Source organism: Leptinotarsa decemlineata, unplaced genomic scaffold (genome assembly GCF_025532065.1).
Source record: "Leptinotarsa decemlineata unplaced genomic scaffold, Ldec_3_MD MMD2_tig00000576_RagTag_RagTag, whole genome shotgun sequence".
Classification (NCBI taxonomy): Eukaryota; Metazoa; Arthropoda; class Insecta; order Coleoptera; family Chrysomelidae; genus Leptinotarsa; species Leptinotarsa decemlineata.
In genome coordinates, this window is record NW_027412551.1 from 10,713,532 (window position 1) to 10,729,320 (window position 15,789).

The following is a 15,789-nucleotide window of genomic DNA, read 5'->3' on the forward strand; positions in this document are numbered from 1 at the left end:
CTTGGAATATGAAGAAATATTCAAAACTGATTGATTTCATATCTATCTGACAGGAAACTTATAGTGAAAGTTAATAATGTGGAAAAATACATCTTTCTAGAAACACCGCAAGGTAGTGTTCTTGGTCCCATGATCTTTCTTCTTCATGTAAACGATTTAACAAATTTTATATCTCAAAGAAAAGTTTTCTTATATGCTGATGACACGTCCATTATATGTAGAGGGAAAACACTTGATGATGCAATTAATGCTTCACATGCTGTCATACAATTATTTGAGTCATGGTATTTCAGAAACAGGCTGATTATTAATTATGATAAAACCGTATGTATGTTATTTGAATATAAAACAAATTCAATCGATTAAAAAAATATCAAAATTCACATAAATAATCATGAGCTGAAAATAAGCAATGAAACAAATTTTCTGGGAGTCACCCTAGATGAACTCATTGCTTGGACTCCACACATAAATAAGTTATTTTCTCAATTGAGTTCATCATGCTTCGGAAAAGTCTAGGGATATTTTTATAACATACTAAATATCATAAAAATAAATGCATGATGTCGTTTAATTTCGATTAAATTGGTACACTCGACCACCCTGTAGATTTCTATGGGTTGAACAAAGCCTGCAAAAACGGTAACTAATCTTTCATCAAGTTTTTTACAAACTGTAGGTTTTCGGTTAAAATGAATAATCTGAAAGTGTCGAGTTTGTACATTCTATGCAGTTCTTGCTCAGCAATTGAACTGGAAATATTGTGCTTCAACATGGAACGCCATCACTTACCATTGGCTGAGATGAATAGAGCTGTAGGGCTTCTTCAAGGTGGCATGCGACAAAATGATGTAGCTCTCCGTTTGGGGGTCTCCCAAAGTGTTATCAGTCGATTGTGGCGGCATTTCCATGAAACTGGCAGTCCAGCCGAACATCATCCAGGGCGAGGACGCGCTACAACTGCAGTTCAAGACCGATTTTTGGTCTAAACCGCAAGAAGACAACCGACAATCATAGCACCTGACTTGGTTAACGTGTTGCAGCAGACGCACCAGGTAACTATTGGTCGTGATACTGTCAGAAATCGACTGCATGAAGCAGATCTCCACAAAATAAGGCCACTTAGATGTCCACATTTGTCGAGAGGCAATCGCGGTAGAAGATTAGAGTGGTGTCAAGAACATCAAAACTGGGATGCAAATGATTGGGCCACAGTTTTGTTTACAGACGAGTCCAGATTTGGATTTCATCCAGACTCTCGTCGAGTAAGACTGTGGAGACGACCTGGAAATAATGAACGTTTGAGACACGTCCAGGAAGTCCACACATACAGAGGTGGTACAGTAATGCTATGGGGCGGAATCATGATCGGCGGCAGAACCGATCTCATTTTTCCAAATCGCTCCCTCACAGCTCGACAGTACCTCGACACCATTCTTCTACCTATCGTCCGTCCGTTTGCTGGTGCTGTTGGTGAAAACTTCCACCTAATGCACGATAATGCTCGTCCACATGTCGCGCGTCCAGGGACTGACTGGCTCACCAACGAAGGAGTTGATGTATTGCCATGGCCAGCACAATCACCGGACGTCAATCCCATCGAGCATGTGTGGGACATGCTTCAACGAAGAATTACTCCGCATATGGGGAACATTCACACAACGTTTCAATTGAGAGAGCTTTTAATCGCTGAATGGGCAAATGTACCTCAACAAGACATCAACAATGTCATTTTGTCGATGCACGATAGATGTAGGGCCGTAATAAACCAGCGTGGAGGCCATACTTTGTACTGATTCCAATTTTTTTTTGTATTATGATTTTTTTTCGGGGTGCCAAAGAAGAGTCATAGTTTTTTTTTAGTTTTGCTTATATGCGCACTCAGTATTTTTGACCATTCAATAAATTTTTTTGTAAGTTACATTCGTTTAATAATCACCCGTCAACTTTTTTTTCCCTAAAACGATCCAAAAAAAAAATTATTGCAGTTTTTAAAAATATCCCTAGACTTTTCCGATGTGTGTACATTGAAATATAATTTAGACAAGAAGTATCTGATAAATGTGTACTATGCATTATTTTATTCTTAGATTGCCTACAACATAATTGGCCAAAGTGTTGATGTGCATAGAGTGTTTGTGATACAAAAAGGAATTTCAAAAATAATCATCAGATTGAAGCCAACAGAAACAACAATTACATTACTGATGAATGTTTAAACTACCAGCAATCTGTTTCCAATATTTAATTCCATTCAAAGGTAGTTGCACTATTTTTATATCTTGAGTTATTACCCTTATTATTATATGTGTTTGATTGTATTGTACTATTTTTTGACATGTTCTATCCAATCTTTTTTGGCTTTCAGAAAAATTCGTATTCTATTCTACTCCAAGACTACATACAGTATGAGCAATTGATATGTCAATATATGCGAAGTATGAAACGAGGTGGTTTGTGTGCATGAATGAAAGGAAAATTCAAGTATCTCTCATAAGAAATTTAGGACTGTAATCGATTGGTCACTCTGGTCTTTGCAATATTGTCAAAAAAGTATTCAGTTTTTTATCGAGTACTATTATGTATCACCATAACCATATGTAATTTCATTTTTAAGGTGTCTATGTCGGAATATCCACCTTCACCTACTCTAAAGAATTGAGGAAAGACTCAATTCCAGGAGTCACATGTTTGGACTTTTGTTTAGCCAGAGCAGCGAACGGAATTTCCCGTTATTTCGACCTCAAAGGACCCAGTTACTCAATCGATACTGCCTGCTCCAGTTCATCTCACGCCTTCACAAACGCAGTGAGAGATTTGGCTGATGGATCCGTAGATTCTGCACTGGTCTGTGGTTCCACAATGTTTTCCCATCCACATGAAACGAAGGAATTTGTGGCTCTCAATATGCTGAATCCCGATTGCGCTTGCAAAGCTTTCAATAAGATAAGATCCGGATATGTTAGAGCTGAGAGTTCAGTCACTTTTTTTCTGCAGAAGGAATCTGCCAGTAGGAGGGTCTATGCTAAAGTGCTTGGAGCCAAAATGAATACTGATGGTTTCAAAATTGATGGACTCACCTATCCTTCCGCTGATGAGCAATATATCCTGTTAAAATCGTTGTACGACGAGGTTGGAGTAGATTTCAACAAGCTAGACTATTTAGAGGCTCATGGAACAGGTGAGAAATTAGAATGGTTCCGTTTAGATATGGAAATTACGTTTTCATCTTGGTCGCCAGCCGGGGGGGGAAAAGGCGCGTCGATAAAACAAAATTATCTTGTTGTCAACTGTCAACTGTCAAAAAACTTAAAATTTCTGAATACCTATTGATGCGTAAATGTTTGATTTTGTTCACCGTGAAAATAATTGACAAAATGAACATGAAATATTACTTTCTGAAGGATTTATTTCTAACAGAGTCAATTATTAATTGATTATTTATCATAAAAAAATTCCATTCATTGAAATGATAATTGACAGTAAAGTTTGAACAATTACTTCGAACATAAATTCCCGGAAATGTTCCATGTTGCTGCTGATCAGAAACGTTAAATATTCCTTGAGTTGAATCCATAATTTCATCAGATGAAAAAGATGGACAACTCAATATTCTGTCGAAAACCTCAATTTTATTACCCAAATCATCTTCTTACACTAAAATTAATAACACTAATATCAATATCTCTATTATAACCGAGGAAAATATTATAACGGCATCGAAAAAACTGAAGAACAAATTAACTTCTGGTTGCGACAATATTCCAAGCTTCATTGTGAAAGTCTGTATTTATGTACTTGCCAAACCCTTATCTATCATATTCAACATGATGTTGAAGTCGGGCCAATACCCTGAAATTTGGAAAAAAACAAAAATATGTCCGGTATTCAAGAGTGGTGAGCGCAATGATATATCCAACTATAGAGCAATAGCCATAATCTGCAACTTCGCGAAACTATTTGAAATAATTTTATATGAGACTATTTATAGGGAAGTCAGTGGTTGTTTATCGAACAAGCAATTTGGTTTTATGACCGGTAGGACAACGGTATCTAATTTAGTATGTATAACTCAATTTATTTCAACAGCTTTGGACTCCCAAAGTCAAGTAGATGTAATTTTCACGGACCTTCAAAAAGCTTTCGACAGAATCGATCATCACATGTTGCTGTCAAAGCTGGATGTGATGGGACTTTCTGATCCTCTTATAAAGCTAATGTCATCCTACTTGATTGCGCGAGATCTTTACGTTGAATATGGTGGGTACAGGTCAGTCGAATTTCAAGCAGCTTCTGGTGTGCCTCAAGGATCCAACCTGGGACCACTTTTGTTTTTAATATTCATTGACGATCTATCTCAGTTGTTGAAATGCAATCATCTTCTTTTTGCTGACGACCTTAAGATCTACAATCGTATAAATAATTTGAACGACTGCCATAACTTGCAGATTGGACTCGATTTGGCAACTGAATGGTGTTCTAAAAACCGTTTATCTGTCAACATTGCAAAATGCAAAGTTCTATCGTTCTCCAGAAAACAAACTATTTTACAATTTGATTACAACATAAATAATAATGTCCTTGAAAGATGCCTTTCTATAAAGGATTTGGGAGTTTTATTTGATCCTAAACTAAGTTTTATGGATCATATATCAAAGACAATCTCGTCGGCCCTCAAAACATTGGGATACTCTATAAGAAACTGGTCCAATTTTGCGAATACTAGTACACTCATTATCCTGTTTAATACGTTCATAAGAAGCAAATTGGAGTATGCTGGCCTAATATGGTCTCCTTTTTACCAGTACGCCAAAATAATGATAGAATCTGTCCAGAGGAAATTCCTGAAATATCTATTCTTCAAGTGTAATGGCATATATCCTGAACGCGGAATTGAGTATAATGTTTTGCTTGAAATGTTTTCATTCGACTCTCTTGAACTACGAAGAGATCTGTCGGCAATTACATTCCTCTTTAAAGTCTTGCACAACAAAATTGATTGTCCAGACATTCTAGCTCAAATTTTCTTTAGAGTACCTCGTCTTCAGTCACGTAAAGAAATTACGTTTTACACTCCTACACCAAGAACCAATCTACTTATTGGATCACCAATATTCCATATGTGTGGTTTAGTGAATGGAATGAGCTTGCAGTGCGACATTCACCATGGCTCACTAAATAGTATATTGGAATGTTATCGGAGGAATACGGTCTTACTCTGAGATCAGCAAGGGCTACGGGTTTGTCGTTCATAGTCAATATGCCGTATGTATGTGTATAAATTCCATTTATAAGTTTCTGCATTCTCTTGAATTTCATTTGTTATTAATTAATTTTATATTAGTACTAATTTTTATGCCTATGTAACATTTCATTATAGTATCTCTAAGAAATAGTTTTAATTGCATTGTTCTGTATTTCCTGTGATTGGGTGTTAACCTGTTGGAAATAAAGGTATTATTATTATTATTATTATTATTATCATTATTATTATTCTATAGATGCTTTGCTACGGAAACAGAATTCCAGCCACTGTGACGTTATATAGATGTAATGTTGCCCCCTGCATTTGCCAGAACAGTTACAGAGCTTCTCCTGAAACAGTGACTTGTGTAGCTTTTATACATGTATTTTCCAAGTCATTTTGCAATCAAGTCTGAGAAGTCTGTTAGACATCGTGGTTCATCCCTACTGTAGTTCAGCTATTTGGTTTCAAGCTCCGAGGGTGAATGAACGCTTTGAAGTGAGCCTATTCTGGAAGAGCCTAGGAGAGCCAACACCAAAGAATGCACGCCAAGTTCGATCAAATGCTAATTTTTCTCACTGCTTCCTTCGATTATCGTGGCGTTGTGCATCAGGAGTTTCTGATACACGGTCGGTCGGTAGCCAACCATGTTAAACAGGACATCACTGACTATAGAAACGAGAGGTGGAGCGAGTGTTTGGAATCGCTCGAACCTGGGGATGACGAGCTCTGGCGAGTCATCCGCAGGCTCGAGAAGAGAAAACCCGCTCCCTCCTCTCTTCACAAACAGCACGGCATCTGCTACTCCTCCGCCGAAAGGGATTTAGTCTTTGCAGACACAATGGAGAGTCAGTTTCAACTTAACGTTGATTCGAATGATGATATTGACCGTGATATCCGGCTGAAACCCCGGGTTCGGCGCATCCTCAGGGAAAATGATGACGACGTGAATCGTTCAGCTTTGGAGGAAGAACTGAGGGGGTACATTGAGGCCTCCAAACCCCAGAAGGCTCCGGGAATTGATTCAATCAACAACAGGTTGTTGAAGCAGCTCCCGGAGAGCTTCTTCAGATATCTGCTGGACAATCAACAGCTCAATCACACTCAGATACTTCCCTCGAAGACGAAAGCATGCCGTAGTTGTTATGATTCCGAAACAGGGCCAGAACCCGCTGTTTTCCCAAAACCATCGTCCGATTAGTCTGCTTTGCTCAACGGCTAAGTTGGCTGAACGTGTTGTGCTGCAAAGGTCAACAAAAGAAGTTGGAGACCGACATGTTACACCCGATGAACAATTCGACTTCAGGAGGGCACACTCCGCTGAGCTGCAGGCCCTGAGATTGGTCGAAAATTTGATCTCAGAGCTGAACAACAGGAATAGAGTGCATCTCGTCCTCCTGGGTATTTCGAAAGCCTTTGACCAAGTCTGGCACGACGGCCTTCTACACAAAATGCTCGATTTCGATCTGCCTCGGGGCCTGGTCTTGTGGATTAGGTCCTTTCTGAAAGACAGAACATTTCAGGTCCGAGTTGAAAGGTACCCTGTCTTCTGTCAGGAAAACCCAAGCTGGAGTACCTCAGAGAGCTGTACTGTCTCCACTACTGTACAGCCTTTACGTAGGCGACCTTCCGAGGTTCGACCACGTGAAGGTTTCCATTTACGCTGATGACACGGCTCTCCTAGCCTCTTCCATGGCTCGAGCATTGGCGGTCGTCTACATGCAACGCGCATTGGACGACTTCGAACGCTGGTACCTTGACTGAAAGATCCGGGTGAACCCAAAAAAGACTCAGGCGATAGATTTGGGGAGACGTAACGTTCCTCCAGACACAAGTGTCACGATCTCAGGCAGGGATATCGAATGGCAAACGCAAGTTAAATACCTAGGTCTTTGGGTAGATCGCCGACTCACCTAGGCAGATCACATTGACTACATCAAGAGCAGAGTTCAGATGAGGATAGCTAAACTCTATCCTCTGGTTAACAAAAACCCGAAGCTCAACCTCAATAATAAGGTTTTACTATACAACACGACGTTCAAGCCTCTCATCATGTATGCTTCAGGCGCCTGGGGACCAACCGCTCCGTCAAATCTCTCCATTTTGAAGAGATTGCAAAACAAACTTCTCATGATGCTGGTGAATGCTCCATGGTCTCTGCCATCCGCAGTGATTTGAAGCTGTTAACTATACGGCAGTCCATTCAGTCGAGGAATCAGAGAGTTTTCGAATCAGCGAAAACTCATGATAACCCATAAGTTAGGGAAGCTGTAGATTATGGTATAGACGACCCCACTCGATTCAGAAGGCCGCATCGCTCAGTTGAGTGGAGGGCTCACGATGTCTGTTAGAACGAACAGTTTGTTCATCAAATACCCCAGTCAGGAAGGGGTACACTGAGCCAGAGCGGCATAGAGCTCTAGGTCATTGATCATTATGTCGCCACCAAAAACCCCCTCAGTTATGAATCATTCGTCCTCCTGACGAACCTCAGTTGAAAGGGTGAGGGAACAGTTTCCAACCTGATGTAAATGAAGGTGACACGAACTTGTCACTGCTTGTTGCTGATTTTTTTTTGCCGAAAACAACACCGTAATCCTGTTTCTGCCATCGTATCCACCAGATTTGGCCCCTTGCGACTTCTCTCTATTCATAAGGTTGAAGATATCCATGAGAGGACAGTGTTTTGCGACCATTAAGGAGATAAAAACCAAATCGCTGAAAGAGCTCAAGGACAACCCAAAAAATGCATATCAGATCTGCTTCGAGGATTGGAAAAAACGCTGTCACAATTGTATCACAGCTCAAGGGGGCTATTTTGAAGAAGACAGATCTCGTACTGTCATCGTGACATGAGTACATTGAACTCATACGTGACATAAAGTCGTGATGTTATGAACGAATTGGGTGCTTCATTTTGTGATATTATCCAGATTGGTGCTATAGAGTCGACATGATTCGTAGCTTGGAGGTTTCACCATTGGAGGTTGCGCGTAATTAAAACTTTTATCTTTTCCAGATACTTCATTTTGAAACGTTTCTGGAAGTAGTTGTTTCGAGAGGGTTTTTTTATTCCAGTTCGTATCTGAAAGTAACTTATATGCATAATCTACACATTTTTGTAGATAGTTCACTTAAAATCCAATTGCTTTCTTTCTTTCTTTGAAATATTTCCACTTTTTTTATGAAGATGAGAAAGTAGAAAGAAAAATAGTTCCTTTTCCATATTGGGTCCTTATGAGGGATCACTGCTATTGTTCTGTTCTACTTCAACTCAGAAGTCAATTTAAATTTTCTATACCCCCCATTTCGAAAATAATATTGGACTGAACATCAGTCAGAAAAGTGTGTTAAGATTGTCTAACTTAAAAGTATCTTGTAAGCAAAGAGGCCTAATTGTTGATTCAGGTACATGAGATTACAAGCCTCTATAATAAAAATGTATTTTCTTACAACAACAAATTTTCAGGTACTCTTGTCGGAGATCTACAAGAATGCAAAGCAATTTCAGAAATGTTAACGACTGCAAAAGAAAACCCCATTCTGATTGGTTCTGTCAAGACCAATATGGGTCATTCTGAAACAGCATCTGGATTATCATCCCTGACGAAAGTGATTCTGGCCATGGAGCGGAGAATTATACCAGCTAACTTATACACAGAACCTCTGGATACTACACTACCTGGATTTTCGGAAAACAAACTCAAAGTAATTGAACTATAATTTTTCTCTCTCACACTTTTTTTTGTTTCCAATTGTTTTACAGAAAACCTGTTTCATTCATACTTCTCAGTCTCATCAAATTTGCTATCACAGCAATCGAATATAACTGTTGGGGTAGGTCAAAAATGAGTGGGCCTATTCGGCCGTTCACCGCAACCCGCAAGAGTTTATTATGGCTCACACCTATTCAAACTCGACCAAACGAACCCAGCTTCTCAACGAAGCCGATTAGTTTGTATAAGGAGTGGTCTTTCAGGTCAGATGGTGAGAACTCTATAAACCTGATTCGATCCCCAGCGGGGCAGTCACGAAGTATGTGCTCTGCTGTTTCATCATTTTCCAAACAGAGGCGACACACATACTGCCTTCCAACAGTCCGACAGTGACCTATAAGGAGGCCTGTTAGACGTCGTAGTACTGTAACCAAACAACTGTTTGATTTCAAGCTTCGAAGGGTGAATGAACGCTTTGAAGTGGGTCAATCCTGGAAAATTTTCCAAGAAATCTTTAGTCTAGATTTGTGTAGAACTTTTTCCAAATGAGTGTTCCAGATGAGTTTTTTTATCAAGGACAATATCAAGATATTTCACCTCCGTTCCAAATGGAACGACCTCACCATTGATGGAAAATGACGTTACATCGTCCAACTTTCTCCTCCTGATGAAGGGCTTGACGGACATCTGTTCCCTCTGGCACCAACTGTGAACCACTTTCATCGTACTTTGGAAGATATTACACGCTTCCCTTACCCTACTACTAGCTTCACTTCCCTTACAATAGCTAGTAGTAGTGTACTATATTTTAAAATTTTATTTTATCTTATTTTGTTTCTCTATGTGTTGTACTCTTTTTAGATATCATTTGGACTTACTACAAACATTATGTAATGTAAGGTAGTCAATAAACTTTCATTCATTCATTCATTCATTCATTCATTCTTACCGACGTGGACCTTGCCAAGATGACAACGTCATCTGCATTTCTTCTAACGAAGACATCAAGCAGACTATCCATCAGGAGCGATCACAGAAGGGGAAATAATACTCTACCTTGAGGGCAGCCCCTGGTGATCCTGAACCTAATGGTCTCGTCTTGAAGAGTCGTAGTTGCGGTTCTGTTAACCAGTATGGCATAGATCCATCTGGTTATGGTCGATACTATGCCTTCCATAGCCAAGACTGATCCTATAGATTTAGGTAGTGCATTGTCAAATGCTCCTTCAACGTTGTTGAGTACTAAGTATTCTTCAAACAATCATGTCCATGATGCAAGTGATGAATTCAACGCTGAGTAGAGTACATGACACCAGATTTTTGGATGCTTTCTGAAAATAGTAAAGTGTGACATGAGAACTATGAACAGTGATGGAAGTCTCATTCTAAACAGCACATTGTTCACTTCTTTATAAATCACTCTGTTAAAATTCGCGGAAACTTGCGCGAGAAAATTTCATGCGAATTTCCACACGAAATCATTGATATGCGTCGAAAAGTGAAAGCGGAAGTGGCCGCTGTGGCCATTTTCAGAGTAAGGAAATAATTTTCTTCATCTCCTGATGACGCCAACTTGTTTGTTGAAATGCGCCTCCAGAAGACTATTGCATTTCTGGTGACTGGATAATGTGCTTGTTATGGATTTATTCTACGCCGGAGATTCCAGTCCTACCTTGAATTCAGTGGAAAGTAGGTTGAAATGACGGTTTGTTATTTAATTCTTATGTTGATGGATGAGGTTGATCGGTGATTAAAGTTGGATGAACGAGAAATATCTGCGAGATTAACCTCTGTGGGGTATCTTGCGTAAATTTCTGTCAGATATAATTCAATATCCAGCATGGTATTAGCCGTGATAGTAGTTGTTTTTTGGCCAGAAATTATGGTGTAGGTGTTTGAGAGAGGTGAAAATTTCGAGATTTCATCTCGATATACTTATTTTCTGAATTATAACTTTTCTTCAGTTTCCCGCATTGAATCTCCGATATTATATACAATATATTGTAAAAATACGGCTATGCCGTATCATTTTGTTATTTTAATATGGGAGTGACTGTAATACGTAGCTTGGCCGATACTTTCGAACCACTACCTGACTATGACTCGATTATTAGATCCTCTCTGCATACTGTTTTTATGACTAACTCCTTCCCAAAATTCATATAACGGTTGTTACACATGTACTGTTAGGCTAATTGCACACACACCGATTTTGGACGGACGATATTATACCGGTCGTCCCAATTCCAATAGTGAACAACACGTGGGAAAGGGACCTGGCACACACGCCGACCGGTGATCGTCGCCGGTAAAATACCGGTGAGCCGCCGTCCACAGCCACTGTATCACCGGGAAGTAGTGGCGTACATGACTAAATACACTCTTGCATACTCACCGGTTTTTTACCGACCATTCCAGTCTCGAATACTCGGTGAAATTGTAGTTACTACGCATTAACTTCGTTTTGGTAGTGCGTGGTAATTACGACAACAAAGCCACTGATTGTTCGACCGATAAAAATCCAGTGAGTGTGCAAGCACCCGCTACCAATAAAATATCGGCCGAATTTGGACGGCCGACTTTGTACCGGTCGTCCAAATTCCAATAGTGAACCACATGTGGAAACGGGACCTTGCACACATGCCTACCGGTAGTACCGGAAAGTAGTGGCGTACCTACATGATTAAATACACTCTTGCATACTTACCGGTTTTTTACCGACCATTCCAGTCTCGAATGCTCGGTGAAATTGTAGTTACTACGCATTACCTTCGTTCTGGTAGTGCGTGCTGATTACGACAACAAAGCAACTGATGGTTTGACCGATAAAAATCCGGTAAGTGTGCAAGCACCCGCTACCAATAAAATATCGGCCGATTTTATGCTGGCCGTCCAAAATCGGTGTGTGTGCAACTAGCGTTATCTGGCCGCCGCCTTTCTAGATCGTACCGGCTTATCCTGTCTCGTCGCTGCCCAGCTGGTCAGGGTATTCCTAAAGGTTATCCGAAAAAATATCGGAGCAATCTTCACTTCAATTGTAATACTCGGTTTCGACGTAAAAAATTATTGTATGTTCTTCTCACTAAACTGCTCGATACCCGCTCAACTTTTTGATACCCGTAGGAGAAAAAAATAGTGAGAATCACGTCAACTGCCCGGTGTCTGTATTAAAGTGCCTTGTTTGGAGTTAGCGGCTATGTAAATCCTTCTAGATCTACCTCATCTCCACATTTTCCTGGAGAGAGAGGCTGAATGAACTGCATATAGACGGGTGCACATCGCCAATTGCACAATCAATCTAATGCAGAGTATACTAGACTGCTGTTTGACACTGTCATAGCATTCTGGAATTGCATTCTGAGGATGACCTCTGATTTTATGCCTCGAACTGTCAACTACGAACTACCTCATGAAGTACTGTTCCCAAATACAAAGGACGGGATCCTCCCAGAGAAGGAAATATTGAAAGCAGACAATTGTTGGTTTAGACTTTCACGGCTGAGGTTTTCAGTGTCATTGTTTTTCGAATTTGGAAGGCGTGGTTTTTTGGAATTTTTTCCTGACGTTTCGCTGGCGCAAGTGGTTAGCTTCTTCAGAGATTCAACCATCATGGCTTGCTGTTCGATGACAGCAGATTATACACCCAAATGGATAAAGGCAGGAAACGTAAAACACACCAACTGGAAACATTGACATTTTTATGCCAGTGCGAGGGACGCCAACATTACACCAGCTTTCTTGAAACTAAAACGGTCATTCAAATCAGCTCAAGGAAATCGAATTTATTCGAGAAGTGAAAAAACTTTCCTACGAGAAAGTATCCATCATTCACGGAGCCAGCTAGCGGAGACAGACAATGCCTTGTTGAAACTACACCTTGAACTTGGCCACCGGATGAAACCCGAAGACTGGGACAAACTTGATGGCATATCTTACTCAAAAGTGGAAAATGAACGGGACAGAGTGAGCAAAAACCACGAAGTGAAGTTCGAAACACTACATGAGGCTATATATACAGCGGCCCCTCGTTTAAACTTGTCCAGAGTGGTTCTCACGTCAGTGAGAGGCGGTAACTTCGTGATCATGCCACGACGGGTTCCAAACGAGGGAATTATCGCTGGTACAGAAGCGACAATCAGGAATCTACCGGATGTAGAAGCGGAAGAAATCAGGATTGTGACAGCAAGGCACGACCTCCTAAATGCAATATCCCTAAAAGAGAGATTGCAGCCTTAAAGAGCTTGAACTCTGATGAGAGCATCACGATACTTCCAGCAGGCAAAGGAAATGCCACGGTGATTCTGAAAACGGAAGAATATAACAACAGAGTCATCGGACAACAAGCCATGATGGTTAAACCTCTGAAGAAGCTAGCCACTCGCGCGAAACGTTAGAAAGAAATTCCAAAAATCCACGGCTTTCAAACTCGACAAAAAATGACACAGATAATTGTTGCTTTACAGATGGATCAAAAACACCTTGCAGGCTCTGGTGCAGGTGTTTTCAGTTGCAGACCCAGTACAGAGATATTAACCTGTCTAGGGACCTGTGCGACTATATTTCAAGCGGAAATATATGCTATTGAATTGTGTGAGGAGAGATTTGCAGAATCCAACCTCATACACAAGTCAATAAAAATTTCCTCGGTCAGTCGAGTGGCGTTGGGAACTCTTGGCTCCTACCGAGCAACGTCTAATTTGGTGGCAAAATGCCAAAAACGAATCTCCTCAATAGGAAGACTTAACGAATTGTCTCTGGTCTGGATTCCTGGCCACACTGGCCTGGAAGGCAATGAGGCTGCTGACTCCCTTGCAAAAGAGAGTGCTGCAAGCAGCTTTTTTGGACCAGGACCTGACATCAGCATCTCTTCAGGTTTTGCCAAACAAACATTGAACACCTGGATGTCAAGAAGATTCAAGGACTTCTAGCAAAATTTTCTAGGATTGGCTCTGTCCAAGGCGTTTATTGTTGGACGGCAGAATGGATGAACTATGATGTCGTACACTCTTACCATCTGACCTGAAAGATCACTCACCATATAAACTAATTGGCTCCGTTAATAAGCTGGGCTCATTTATTCCAATTTTAATAGGTGTGAGCTACAATGAACGCATGCGTGTTGTGGTGGAGGGTCGAAGAGACCCACTCACTTTTGATATAACCTAACCTAACCTTTCTTTGGCGCACTTGACTCCCTTTCCTGACAAAATTCAGCTCCCCGCGACCACTGTTTTCAACAAACTTTAAAGAAATCGTGGTAACTCTAACATAACTTTTTGTACTCACGATTAATTAGCTTATGGCCCTCCTTAGTTAAGATGGTCACTATTTTTTTTTCCTTTATCAGCAATCGAGCCAACACACGACGTGGTTCAATGGAGAAACCATATTTCGCCTAGCTTTGAGGCCTATAAATACATGGTCTGAAATCTGATATATTTTCAATCGGTCTATTGACTGACCACGGGTGGTTTTTGTAAACATTTCTCGACTGGTCGATCGATAACCGATAATTTTTGCTTCGACGCCTAGCCTGTGCTAGGTATTACAATATTCAGGTTGTTATTTTGCACTCTCAATAAACAATTTACTATTTCAGAAGTATCATTACACAAGCAATGGCTATTTATTTATTATTATATAGGTTGTAACGGAAAATTTACCTTGGAATGGTGGTATTGTTGGAGTGAATTCTTTTGGGTTTGGAGGATCAAACGCTCATGTAATTCTGAAGTCATTTGAGAAAAATAAAGTGCAGCCTTCCAAAAAACATAAGAATCGTTTGGTTTGTGTATCTGGGAGAACTGAACAAGCGGTCGAAAAACTTTTCAAAGCGGTCCAGGAGGAGAGGAACGATGAGGAATTTTTAGCTTTGTTGGATCAAATTCATAGGAATAATATTGAAAGACATCCGTTCAGAGGGTGAGTTTTGATTTTTTTTCATTCATTCAGAAAAGCATAAACGAAGCTCTTTTAAATGTTTATCAAGATTTATGAAATAGTCATTCCAATAATGGCAATAATAGTGCCACAGGCCACTAAAAGGAAAAATGAAGTCATAATGGTACTACCACAGCAGTGTTTTATACAGTATGACATATTCACTATGGGAATACTCCTGTGATATTTCAATTTAATTTATCAACCGATTTCAGTCATTCTCTCCATGTATGTTTATGAAATGGTGATAAATGAAAATGATGTTAATTGGAGGAGATTTCTTCCTAGATTTCATACACATTCTATCAATGTAAGGGACAAGGGCTAACTCACGATGCCACATCATTCTACAGCTACTTTACAAAGGAGCTCTACCTATACTGCTATCAAACAGTTCAATAAAATCCCTATTCAGAGCAGGGACTTGAGTATGAGAGCCTATGAAAAGTTTATAAAAGTGTCCTTATATCTACACAGTGAATAATGTAAGCAAATATTGGTCGAACAAACATATTAATATCATTTTCTATTGTTATTAATTAATATTTTTTTATTATAAAAGTTTCATTGAAAGTTATACAAATTTTGAAATTACGAAACAAAAACAAAAATCAATTGGCGCTCCGGGGCAACTCGATTAATTCCAGTGGCGCATTTGAGTTTTCGGCTGCAGGAAAACCCGTAAAAACTTGCAGTACCACATCATCTGAAGATCTTGATCTGTCAATGTCCTCTCTTTCATAGAATGGAATAATGTAGGGTGTTTCCAGAGGCTCCAATAAATTCAAGATGTTGCCAGAATATTTAGTGACACGACTATCGTCAAACTTAAACCAGTCCGTTTCGTCTTTGACCAAGGCGTAATAGTGACCAAATTCAACGCCAGAA

General features: G+C 40.0%; 1 protein-coding gene across 1 annotated transcript in view; it reads left to right on the forward strand.

The window, feature by feature from the left end:
• LOC111505821 (fatty acid synthase) overlaps positions 1-15,789 on the forward strand; it is a 76,340-nt gene that overhangs the window by 17,755 nt on the left and 42,796 nt on the right. Inside the window, exons 4-6 of the mRNA XM_074174424.1 lie at positions 2,618-3,181; positions 8,715-8,953; positions 14,606-14,883. Of these exons, the coding sequence (XP_074030525.1) occupies positions 2,618-3,181; positions 8,715-8,953; positions 14,606-14,883 (1,081 nt within the window). The remainder of the gene's footprint in view (positions 1-2,617; positions 3,182-8,714; positions 8,954-14,605; positions 14,884-15,789) is intronic.